Below are 12,748 nucleotides of genomic sequence, written 5' to 3'. Positions count from 1 at the left end.
ATAGACAGAGGCTGGCAGCCCAAGCGCCAGATCCAGCCTACCAGTGTATTTTCTCTGGCCCACAGTTGTGTGCGTGATGTTTGAATCAACATTTAAAAATCAGGAGAGTGCGTTTAAAACTCTGGATTCCTGGCTTCTCTTGAAGAATCAGAAGGCCCAGCAGTGGTGGGTTGAGGTCCTGTGCCTTCACATGGTCCAGTTTGCCACAGGCCCCTATTGCCCCACTGACCCTCTCCTGACATTTGCCTCTGCTGTTTATTACCAAGCCCTGACATCTCCCTGGATGTGGGTGTTTTCAGCCTGAAGGACATAGGAGGCAGTGGACACTCAGAGAAGGAGAGGGAGCAGCCCTGACTGACCCGCCCCCTGCTCCAGCCCACCCGCCAGTCGAACGTGGTCCTGACTCTTCTCTGACCAGGCATCTCCTGGGCTCTTCCTGCTCAGGCTTCTTGTCAAGGTTCCCCCTTGATGTTGCTGTGTCTGCAGCAGCCTGATTCTGGTCCCCAAGGTCTGTGCATAACCTGGAATCTGGGGCTGTGCCTTGGGAGCACTCAGTGGTGCCAGACCCTCCTGAAGTGCCTGGCTAAGTGGAGCTGCCAGGGCGGCCGAGGGGAAGTGCAGGCGTGACCAGGCTTGCTGCACACAGATGACACAGCCCCAGTGAGCAGCTGCCCTGGGTGGAGAGAAGGCTGCCTGTCATCTCCCCTCGGTGTGTGCTGGGTGCGTTCCCACTGGCCTGTGAACCTGCTGTCTCACCCGCTGGAACAAGGTTGATCTGATGCCCTCAGCAGAATGGGCCCAGCTACCCTGGGTGAGTCAGGCTCCTGCATCTGCCTTGACTGCAGGCCAGACTGTCTTCAGAGCCTGCTCCCAGTCTCATTACAGCCCTTGCAGTGAACTCTTGAGGGTGGCTGTTATCATTTCCATCTCAAGGATAAGGAAACCAAGTCTGGGAGATCAGGCCAAGCCCCCAGGGCTCTCCCAAGCATCAGGAGGCCTGTTGCCTCTCTGGCACAGTGCCCCAGGATAACCCAGCAGGTTCCAACTGCTGCCATACTGAACTTGACCTCACTCAGCTCCTTCACAACAGACAGACACATCTAGGGATAGGATTGCTGAGGGCAGGGGCCGAGGTGAGGAAAGGAGCAACATGGAGCCCTCCTGGCAGGGGCTCAGTCAGGAACAGGGGTATTGGAAGAAGGTAAAGAGTAACTGAGTTTCTAGCAGGGCTAATGGTCTAGCATGGAAAGCACATGAGGTGGAGAGATGAAGGGTGGGGGAGGATGTGGACATGAGGTGGGGGAGGGCTGCCAGATACGCTGGTCTGGAGGTGGAAGATCAAGCTGAAGGAGCTGTTACAGGACAGGAAAGTACAACTTTGTTGAAGGATGATAAGGAGAGCATGAGGCTCTATAGAAACTACAGTGTCTGGACAGGACCAGCTTTTTTTTTTTTTTTTTTTTTAAAGATTTAATTTATTTGAGAGAGCATGCATGAGTCGGGAGAAGGGGCAGAGGGAGAACTTGACTTCCCACTGAGCAGGAAGCCTGATATGGGGCTCCATCCCAGAAGATCCGAGATCATGACCTGAGCCAAAGGCAGACACTTAACTGAGCCACCCAGGTGCCCCCAGGACCAGCTTTCTTGAAGCTAACCAAACCCTAAGCTAGTTTAGGTATAAGAAAAGGAAGGGGGATCCCTGGGTGGCGCAGCGGTTTGGCGCTTGCCTTTGGCCCAGGGCGCGATCCTGGAGACCCGGGATCGAATCCCACGTCAGGCTCCCGGTGCATGGAACCTGCTTCTCCCTCTGCCTATGTCTCTGCCTCTCTCTCTCTATCTCTCTGTGACTATCATAAATAAATAAAAATTTAAAAAAATTTTTAAAAAAAAAGAAAAGGAAGGGGGGCGGCATTGATTTTTTTTTTTTAAGATTTTATCTACTTATTCATGAGAGAGACAGAGAAAGAGATAGGCAGAGACAGAAGCAGGCTCCATTCAGGGAGCCCAATGCAGGACTCGATCCTGGACCCGGGGGAATCCTGCCGTGAGTCAAAGGCAGACACTGAGCCACTCAGGCATCCTGAAAAGGCATTGATTATCTTGCAAAACCAGGAAGCACCAGTATGGCTGAATCAGGGGCTCAGGTGCTGCTTTTATCCCTCAGCCCCTGATTCTCCAGCTGGCTCTTCTGCTTGCAGCCATGTGATGCTCCCTCTACACAGTTCCAGACCTCCCCCCTTGAGTTCCATCCAGAGTCCCAGGGCAGGCTCTCATTGGGCCAGTCTGGTCACCTGTCTATCTGGGAGCCAATCATGTGGTGGTCCAGAGACAGGGAAGTGCTGATTGGCAGGGCCTGTGGGAGACACCCCTCTTGGAGAGATGGCAGGATCAGTGGGAGAGTGTTGGGCAGCTTGGGGATGGGTCAGGAAGGAGAGCAGAGCCCACATAGGTATTGAGGCCTTGGAGGGGGCACCATGGCTTTGGTGATCAGGACACAATGGATTCCGTCTGATGGATTGGGCTGTTCTCAGCAGTTATCATGATGTGTGAGCAGCCCTCTGGAGGCTAGCGTCATGCCCACCCTTCTCTCCTGTCCTCCCTTTCAGGGATGAGCACACCAGGCTCCTCACCACAGCACCGCCCAGCTGGTGTCAGCCCGTTGTCCCTGAGCACGGAGGCGAGGAGGCAGCAGGCCCAGCAGGTGTCACCCACCCTCTCCCAGCTGTCACCCATCACTCAGGTGTGAGGGCGTGGTGGGGTGGGGGAGGTGTGGCTGGTTCTGCCCCTTTGAGAGACCTCCCTCTACTTCCTGGGGGCCATAGAAGCCTGAAGACAAAGGTTCCCAACACTTTTGGCTTTTGTCAAATTTCAAACACGGAGAGCATGACTTGCTGGCCTGGAGTTTCCTGTATCTGTTGTGGGCAGATTGTGTGGGTGTTTTTTGTTGTGTTACTTTCCCTCGAGGATCTAGTTGAAATTCTCCAAAATAAAATGTTTAGAGAGGTGGATTTTTTTCTTTTTTCAATTTACCATAATTTTGTTTCATATGCTTTTTTGGTATCTCATGTGTGTCTAGGTATTGGTCTCTTTCATCTACGTTATCCAGTGTGCTGGCATACGACTGTTCATAACACAATCCTTTTTATTTCTCTGACGTCGATAATAACATTCCCACTTTCATTTTTGATTTCAGTAATTTGATTCTTTTTTACTTAGTTTAGAATCATAAAACAGGTTAGGAAGTGTTCCTTCCTGTTTTTTTGGAAGCGTTTGAGAAGCACGAGTGTGAATTCTTTAAATATTTCGTAGAATTCACCAGCAAAGCCACCGGTCTGAGCTAATTTTCACTGAGAGGTTTTCACCTCCACACAACACCCAGTGCTCATCACAAGTGTGCCTCTTAATCCCCATCACCTATGTCACCCATCACCCCACCCGCCTCCCCTCTAGTAACCAGCAGTGTGTTCTTTATAGTCAAGAGTCTGTTTCTTGGTTTCTCTCTCTCACTCTCTCTTTTTCTCCCTTTGCTCATTTGTTCTGTTTCTTAAATTCCACATATAATTGAGATCAAATGGTCTTTGTCTTTCTCTGATTGACTTATTTCACTTAGCATTATACTCTCGGTCCTTCCATGTTGCTGCAAATGGCAAGATTTCATTTTTAATGGCTGAATAATATTCTATTTTATATATATCACATCTTTATCCATTCATCAGTCAATGGATACTTGAGGGGCTTCTATAATTTGACTATTGTAGCTAATGCTGCTATAAACATCAGAGTGTTTGTATCCCCTTGAAATAGTATTTTTGTATTCTTTGGGTAAATACCTAGTAGTGTGATTGCTGGATTGTAGGGTAGTTCTAGTGTTAACTTTTTTTTTTTTTTTGAGACAGAGAGAGAGAGGAGAGAGAGCAAGAGAGCATAAGCAGCAGGAGCAGCTGAGGGAGAGGGAGAAGCAGGTTCCCTGCTCAACAGGGAGCCCAACATGGGGCTTAATCCCAGGACCCTGGGATCATGACCTGAGCTGAAGGCAGACACTTAACAGACTGAGCCACCTGAGCGCCCCTAGTTTTAACTTTTTTGAGAAACCTCCATACTGTTTTCCATGGTGGCTACATCAGTTTGAATTCCCACCAACGGCCCAGGAGTGTTCCCCTTTCTCAGTGTCCTCACCAGCACCTGTTATTTGTGTTTTTTATTTTAGCCATTCTCACAGGTGTGAGGTGAGGTCTCATTGTGATACTGATTTGCATTACCCTGACAATGGGTGATGGTTGAGCATCTTTCCATCTTTGTTGTCTACCTGTATATCTTCTTTGGAAAAAAGACTGTTCATGTCTTCTGCCCATTTTTAATTAGATTATTTGATTTTTGGGTTTTGGGTTTTGTATGTTCTTTGTATGTTTTGGATACTAGCTCTTTATCAGCTGTGTCACTTGCAAATATCTTCCATTGGGAGGTTTTTGATTACTGGTTCAATCTCCTTTCTTGGTATAGATCTATTCAGAATTTCTATTTTTTGGGGGGTCAGTTTGGTAGGTTGTGTGTCTCTAGGAATTTGCCCATCTCATCTTACTTTTTAAAGATCCCTAATATATAACATTTTTGTTGTTTTTTTGTTTCTTTTTTTTTTTTTTTTTAACATAACCTCACTGGCATTATCCACCTCCAACAAAACTGACAGGCATTGCTTCGTATCTTCTGATAGACCTAGGCCCAGTTTCCTTCTACTTGTTCATACCAGGATCTAAATCTGGGCACTATGTCCTCAGTCTCTCCATCTGTGACCCCTATTCCTTTGCTCTTCTCCCTTAGACCTGCTTTCCTTTGCTAGAGACTCCTTTTTTGTTCATAAAGTAACCATCGCTTCTTAGAGGGTGGGCGTTCTGCTAAGAGTTAGATCCTGTAGCTCCTGGTCACATGCAGTCTCCTGTGGAGGCTTCCCTCTAACCAGAGAAAACTTTTCCTCTGTCCAACTCCACGAAGACTTGAGCTGGTCATTACCAAGTGGCCACACCAGCACATGTATCATCCACACCATCTCTAACTCCTCCCTGCTAGGCACAGGCTGCTTGCTGGGTTGCTGGGAGTGTGGCACCCTGGGCTTGCCTGCAGTGAGCAAACTCTGGGTCAGTGAGGCCAGGGACCTCCTGAGCCTGAGGGGGTACAGAAGGTGGGGCCTACCTCTTGGTGTGTGGCAAAGACAAAGGAAAACTTTGTTGGGTGCAGAGCACTTTCAACTGGATTAGAAGTCCAGGCCCTGTCCAGCCACAGGCAAACCTGTTACTCTGGCCCTGGATAAGGCCTGCCCTCTTTAGGCATGTGCTTCCCCTGTCTGGGGTCTGGATGTCCCTTTGTTTATCTGTGACATCTTTGCTGAGTGTGTTAGGCCATAGAGCATCCCTAGGGACCAGGTATTTCACAGTCTGGCCCCTACTGCCTAGTAGCCTCCCACCTGACACCTTCCTCTTCCCCCAGGCTGTGGCCATGGATGCCCTGTCTCTGGAGCAGCAGCTGCCCTACGCCTTCTTCACCCAGGCAGGCTCCCAGCAGCCACCGCCGCCGCAGCCCCAGCCCCCTCCACCGCCACCGCCCGCATCCCAGCAGCAGCCGCCCCCGCCACCCCCGCAGGTGCCCGTCGGCCTCCCCCCAGGCGGCCCCCTGATGCCAAGTGCCAGCTTGACGCGGGGCCCCCAGCTGCCCCCACTCGCGGTCACGGTACCGTCCTCTCTCCCCCAGTCCCCCCCAGAGAACCCGGGCCAGCCGCCAATGGGGATCGACATTACCTCGGTAAGCCTAGGATGGGGTTTTGTGGGGCCTGGCTGGGGGGCTCATGCAGGAAGATCCAGGGAACTGTGGGAGACTCCCATTGGGCTCCCAAGGCCCAAAGGCACTCAGGCATCTGACTGAAGCCTCCTCAAGACTCCACTTGAAGGCCAGGGTGGCCAGGGGTCAGAGCTGAGGCAAACACTGCTGGACTGAGGTCATCCCATGTATAGATGAGGAAGTGGAGACACCAAGCATAGATCCTTTGCCCCAAACTTCACCCAAGACAGGCCACCCTGGATCTGGCTGCCAAGGTTCCCCCATGGCCCCTGCTGTCCAGTACTTCAGCGCTTGCTACTTGCAATGGCTCCCCTGGAGGTGGGGAGGACACAGAGCTCTAGGGCCTGGAGAACAGATTCTGGGAGCCAGAGAGATGGAGGGGAACTTGGAGGGAGAGAAGGGATAAAGCCCCCACTGTGGTTCATGCAGTGCACAGTGCCCTGGGCCAAGAGGGACATTCAACCCATGGGACCCCTTTCCTGGGCTCAGGTTAATGGGTGCTTGGTTTGACTTCTATACCCCAAGCCTTCTTGATTAGACTTTTGCCCTGGTGGGAAGGGGGTGATTACAGCTACCTTGGGCCATATCCAAGGTACGGGGACTATGTTTGGGGTACAGCAAGTCCTCTCCATTCAGCCATTGGCTGCCAACCCCAAGATAAACGTCATCAGAATATCATGTGCTCTGCAAAGACGAGGTCCCCCTGAGCTGGGCAGGTGGGTGAATGGAGACCTGTTTCCAAACCTCTCTGACTCCTTATAGGGCAGACCCCAGGGGTACCCCAGACAGGAAAGTGTGCAAGTTTTTTCTTTGTCAGAAACACAGCTGGTGTGGAGGCAGCTCTGGTGGTGGAGCCTGCCAGGCTACCTCATTCCCTGACACCCTCCAACAGTGGTGCCTCACTTTTGAGCTGGGCAGACAATGGAGGCATGGGTGTTCGGGCCAGGTGCACAGACATTACCTCCCCAGGCTCTCAGGCCAGTGAGTGTGCTGCCCGGCACCCCAACCAGGGACATCTGGCTCCCTTGGGATTGTAGCCTCTTCTTGAGTATCTGCTAGCGCAGGCAAGCAAGAATATCCCTCTGGACATTTTCCTCTTTTCAACTCTGAGAAGCCCCCAGCCAGTCATTGCCTAGTGACTGTGCTGGCACCTCCAAACACTGATACCTTGTTCATTGAGCTCCCATCCCCACCCCCCACCGCCACCCCTCCGGGATAGGCTCAGTCCCTATCCCAGACTACTCAGAACAGGCCACTGAGGAAATGGGGGTGATCAAGCATTTATGGGGCCCTGGGCTAGGCATCCAGACCTCAGTAAACAATAGACCCAGAGAAGTCAGACAGTTTGTCCAGAGGCACACAGTAGGTCCTGACTCAGCCCATCTTGCCCCTGGTGAGAAGCTAAGGCCCTCTGACCTTCAGTTGAGGTTGCTGCCCCTTGGAGGTCTCTGGACAGTGTACCACTCAGGTTTGTCCCAAGTGATGCCAATGATAGTGATTGCCCAGGACTGGTTATTCTGGGGCGTGCCCCAGATGGCCTTTGCTGTTGGTCCCAGCACCCCCTGTGGTGGACAGGATGTGCTAGAGAACAGAGATGGAGCTCAGAGAGCCGAGGGAGCTGCCCAGAGCCGAGGCAGCACCTCCCTGCCCCAGCCTTCCATGCCTGCCTGTGTGTGGGTGTGTTTGTTGTATGTACACACATGTGACTGTGTGCGCATGTATGTGGGTGTGGGTGTGAGTGTGCATTCATGGGGGTTTTCTGAAGCCTGCTGAGTCAAGGTGGATCCCGCCGTCCCCCTCCCACAGCCCTCTGTGTGATTCCGTGAAGCTGAGTTCTCCGACCAATCCCCCCAGCCCTCTGGATGCTGGGTTTGGAGGCAGGCACCCAAAAGACCCCAGGCTCAGACAGGGCTCAGGGGTCCACACCTCTTGCAGATACTCCTGACACTCTGTTCACCTGATGGGTGGTGGGAGGTGTCTTGGGGGGATGCCCAGTGGGGAATGGCCTGTCCCAGGATGCCAGGCCTGGGGCCCCTCGCGCGTCCTGACCTGTCTGTTGTCACAGGCGCCGGCTCTGCAGCAGTACCGTGCTAGTGCCGGCTCCCCGGCTAACCAGTCTCCCACCTCACCTGTCTCCAATCAAGGCTTCTCCCCTGGGAGCTCCCCACAAGTAAGGGATGCCGCCTCCCCTCTCCCAGCACCCTGCACTCCAGCCTTGCTTTGCATCCCCCATGTATCTGTCCCCCACCACCTGTGCCTCACACCTCATTGCATCCCATCTTGTCCACTCCAACAGGGCAGGGAGAAGGAGGCACTGCCCGCCAGGCCCAGCCCAGGAGCTGCCATGTCCCCACTGTGTCTTTGGGGCCTTCGCAGAGCCCTATCTGGAGGTGGTGGGCCCCTCACTCGCATTAGTCACCTTAGTTTTGGCCACACCCTGGCTTCTTGCCCAGCAGCTGGGGACACCTCAGCATGTGGCTCAGAGCATATGTCAAACAGCCCGTGCACACAGCCCCACCTGCACCTGCCCATACGAAACTTCCAGAAGTTGGAGGGGTTCTCTTCCTGCTTTGGGACACAGCTGAGGTGATGGCTGGCCTGTGGTTGGGACCCTGACTCCTCAGATTCTTCTCCCCTCTGCCTCAGGACAGGAAGGCATGTCCTGAAAGGAAGCTCCTCTGAGTGGCACCACAGCTTCTCAGGGGTCTGTGTCCCCATCTCAACAGATGAGGAGCCTGAGGCTTGCCTCATGCCACTGGCAGGGCTTGACCACATCCATCAGACTTGGGTGTTCCCCCAACACAATTGGACCCCAGTCCCTGGCACACATACATGCATACCTACCCCCATCCAGGTACCTCAGAATTCCCCTTAGCACCACTCACCTGGTGGCTGAATCCTGACTGGAGTATTCCACCAGAGGAGAGGAGGTGCCCACAAAGCTGACATCTGGGCTCGAAATTTCCATACTGCAGAGCCTCCTCAGGATCCTGCCTCTCTGTCCCCAAAATGTCACCAAGCTGAGAGACTCCCAGGAGCTGCTGCGAAAGAGCAGTGCCCCAGGGACAATAGGATTTTCCTTCCCTGCTAAGGAGGGGAGAAAAGCTATTCCACCAGACAGGACCATGCAAGAACAATGTCGGGCTCCCTTGTCCCAGGGGATGTGCCCTGCTGTCCTTACTTCCCCAGTTCTCAGAGGTGCACCCAAATTGGGCCCTGTGTTTTGAGATGGTGGGTGTCATGTTCAGGAAGGCTGCCCTCATGGTTCCACCTGCTATAGGAGGGGCTCTCCTAGGACTCCTCTGCAGTGGCCTGGGGTCCTGCTGGGACCATCAGTGTGCAGCTTCCTGCTCCATAGGCAGGTGGGGAGGCATCAGTGAGCTCAGGGCAAGCCAGAGGTCAGCCTGGTGTCTGCAAGCTCTCGATACATCCACGCTAGCTCCCAGCTCTTGTGGCTCCCAAGAAATGGCTAGTCTGGTCATAGAGTGTCATGGGATGCTGAGAGATGGGAGAAGGGGTCCAGGCAGGGGAAATGGCAGGTGGGGCCTGTTTCTGGGGCTGGTCCTTGAGTAATGTGCCTTTTTACACAGGCAGCAGGACAGAGATTCAAGGGTGGAGCAGTTGTCCCAGGAGAGATTTGCCAAGACCAAAGGGGGTTCATCCATCCTATACAAAAAGTGTGTTGCTGTCTCGTCAAGCCCATGTCTGTGTGTTGGTCTGTCCATCCAGTCACTGGGTGCTGCAAAGGAGGCTGGCAGCTCAAGCAGCCACGAGGTCAGGGCTGTCAGGTTGTCTGGACTCAACCAGACATGGGCTTAAGATGACCGAGAGACTCACTTGGGGGGCAGACCATGCCAGGTGGAGGCCGGGTGGCTTCGCACTGCAGCTGCGTCCCCAGGTTGCATTCAGTGGTCCTGTGGGCCTGGGCCTCCCTTCCCCTCCCCTCCCCAGCCTACCCAGCCTACCCAGCCTCAAGTGGACGTTGTTATCTGTCTGACTGTACCGTGGGCCTTAAGCAGCTGGCCTTCGGTACTAGGTGCTGTGTTCCTCCCTTCCATTTTGAGCGGACCTTTCTGCAAACTCATGGCAGCCTCACAAAAGAAGTCTTACCCTAGGTCCCCTGCTTGTGACAGGCCTCTTTGACGCCAAGGCCATCAGGATGGAAACATATCCCAGAACAGACCTGCTTCCTCCTTTGTGGGGAAACCTAGCCACAACCTTGCAGCCCCATTTTCCAAAACTGAAGCTGACTATATTGAGGGCAAAGGTGACATTTTTGCCAAATTGGCTGTTTTTCTGCTCTCAGCCTACTCACCAAGGAGGAAACAGACTTGGGTCTGGGCTGTGGTTGTGTTTCCTGAGGCCTGGTGCCTCATGTGAGCTCTGGCCACACACTGGCTGCCCCTCCTCCCTTCCACGTCCCACCAGGCTCCATTCTGCCATTTCTCTCTGGCAGGGGCTCCAAGCTTCTTTTCTTGGCATCTCTACTGCCTGTGAGGGTCCCTAGTCCCCTGCTCTTCTCCCAGGAGCAGACCTGGCCCCCAGCTGGCCTTAGAGGAGCAGGAGATTGGGCTCCCTGCCCACCCATGGGCCCTGGGGTCCCCCAGGCAGGCAGCCATGGGCAGGTAGCTTTCTGTGTGCCTGTCCTGTGCTTGCTCAGCTGGCATCTGACTCTGTGCACCCATCCTGTCCACGTGTATATGGACTGCCACCATGTCCCATGTCTCCCTGGGGGCCTTACAAGGGTCACCAAGTGCACTTCCCATGCTGAAATTCAGAGCACCCCATGCACACTCCTTAGCCCCAGTCAGTGCTTTCCTCTGGAACCTGTCAGGGGGGTTTCTTGATCCCTGTGGCCCCCTTGTCTTCTATCTGATGGAGACATGATTCACTCATACCTGAGCTCAAGTAGAGGAGATGGTAGAAGGTGCTTTGGGGGATATTGGGGTACAGAGGCCCCCCCAGGAGCAGGTAGTGAAAAGAAACATCCTGGGATTGGGGGGGCACTCCTCCATCCTGGAAGGTGTGGACTGTCCCAGGCCTGAGATAGATGCTCAACCTACTTTATCCTGAACATCTTTCCCGGGGGGTTTCAGGGGCCTCCCTATGGGTACAACCAGCCTGTGGGGAGATCCCCTGCCCCAGCAGTCCCTGACCTGGTCTTGGGGACCGTGATGACAGCAGGCCTCTTTTCTGTCTGCAGCACTCCTCCACCTTGGGCAGCGTGTTTGGGGACTCGTACTATGAGCAGCAGATGGCGGCCAGGCAGGCCAATGCTCTGTCCCACCAGGTGAGCGGGTGCCCGGGTCACAGCGCCCACAGCAGACGCTTACCCGGACCCCGCCCGCCCCTCGGGCGTGAGCTTCGCTCCTAAGGCTCCCTCCTGTCCCAGGCCTTGGATAGGGGTGGCTTGGCTTTGTCTCCCCAGGCACCTGTGCCTGGCCCACAGAATAAGGCCAACGGCAGAGGGGTAGGGAGGGTGGGCAGTGAACACTGACAGGGACAGGCAGTGGCTATAGCATTGGCACCTCAGCGTGGGCTGTGCATGTGGGTTTGCCGGGAGGTGGAGCTGGCTTTGCGTAGAGGTCAGGGTCAAGGGCATGTGGGCATGAGTAGGGTTGGCTTCTTCCTGGAGCAGGTCACTCACCCATCCATCCTTCCATCAATCCATCCATCCAGCAAAGCCCTGAAGGGGCCGTGTGTGGACACGCCTGGGCAGGTTCAGAGAGGGAGGAGGGGGAGACCCTAGGGTAAGAGTCTCATATTCAACAGCCCTCAGTATCTGAGTACAGGTGCTGGGCTTGTTGCAGAGGAGTTGGTCCCAGTTGCTACAGGACAAGCCAGCCAGCAATAGCCAAGGGCTCAGCAGGGCCAGCCTCATGCTGTGTGCTTCCCCCCAGCTGGAGCAGTTCAACATGATGGAGAATGCCATCAGCTCCAGCAGCCTGTACAGCCCGGGCTCGACACTCAACTACTCACAGGCGGCCATGATGGGCCTCACAGGCAGCCATGGGAGCCTGCCAGACACGCAGCAGCTTGGCTACCCCAGCCATAGCAGCATCCCCAACATCATCCTCACAGGTGAGGCCACCTGGCTGTGGCATCCTGGATGGGCATCTTGGGCAGAGTGCCTCCATGGGGCCTGGCAGCTTCAAGAGGCCTTGTTCTCAGGGGAGATGGTGCTCCTGCCCTGCAGGATGAGTCGTATTAAGACTGGTTCAGAGAAGGCCAGACCCCACCAACTTTGACTTGTTGTTGGGCTGTGGAATAGGCCCCGGGGGACACACTGGACCCTGGCCAGGCTTCTTGTGCCCCATGGTCAGAGCAAGAAGAGGACAGAGGCAGTCACTCACCCCGCCCTGCTTCTGCTACCCAGGTCCCTGAACCCCATTAGCTGAGTATAATGGTGACTAGGGGGTGAGCCCTGCTTGCTAGGGCTTGTCACATGCAGCCAGCATACATGCAACCACTCACACACACTGCAGTGAGAATCCCCAAACAGCCTAAGCACAGCACCCAGACGTCTAGGGACATGCATAACACATATGTAAGTCCCTGCTCCATGTAGCTTAGAACCCAGACCCTTTGCTGCCCCTGCCCCATCCTGTAGATTCTGGGTTTTATTGAAAGAAGCGATTTCCTTACAAGCCAGGACTGTCTCAGGATTAAGATTGACACCCCTTCGTGGTCCCACCAACATCTCCAGGATGGAGACGCCTGTGCCCAGAAGCTCCCCCCGACCACAACGTGTAGTGCTTCCTCCCTACCTGAGGGGTATGAGCATCAGTCTGCAGTAGATGCTTTGGGGGCAGTAGCTTCAAATGCACAAGAAAACTTAGGCCCGTCTGCCCCCCCAAAGCCTAGAAAGCCCAGGGCTTTTTTTTTTTTTTTTAAGATTTTTATTTATTGGAGATCCCTG

The 12,748-nt window shown here is 54.1% G+C and overlaps 1 protein-coding gene across 6 annotated transcripts in view; it reads left to right on the top strand.

The window, feature by feature from the left end:
• CRTC1 (CREB regulated transcription coactivator 1) overlaps positions 1-12,748 on the top strand; it is a 79,308-nt gene that overhangs the window by 60,076 nt on the left and 6,484 nt on the right. For 2 of the 6 annotated variants that reach the window (XM_055343539.1, XM_055343538.1), the window contains 6 exons: positions 2,607-2,740; positions 5,482-5,634; positions 5,743-5,793; positions 7,895-7,999; positions 11,033-11,119; positions 11,730-11,910. In XM_055343539.1, the coding sequence (XP_055199514.1) occupies positions 2,607-2,740; positions 5,482-5,634; positions 5,743-5,793; positions 7,895-7,999; positions 11,033-11,119; positions 11,730-11,910 (711 nt within the window). Of the gene's footprint in view, positions 1-2,606; positions 2,741-5,481; positions 5,794-7,894; positions 8,000-11,032; positions 11,120-11,729; positions 11,911-12,748 lie in introns of all 6 variants that reach the window. The other 4 variants (XM_055343535.1, XM_055343534.1, XM_055343537.1 and 1 more) reach the window with 3 other exon arrangements.

This window comes from Nyctereutes procyonoides, unplaced genomic scaffold (genome assembly GCF_905146905.1).
Source record: "Nyctereutes procyonoides isolate TBG_1078 unplaced genomic scaffold, NYPRO_anot_genome, whole genome shotgun sequence".
In the NCBI taxonomy this organism is placed as follows: Eukaryota; Metazoa; Chordata; class Mammalia; order Carnivora; family Canidae; genus Nyctereutes; species Nyctereutes procyonoides.
The sequence above is the reverse complement of the archived record's forward strand: the minus strand, read 5'-3'. Positions and strand labels throughout refer to the sequence as shown.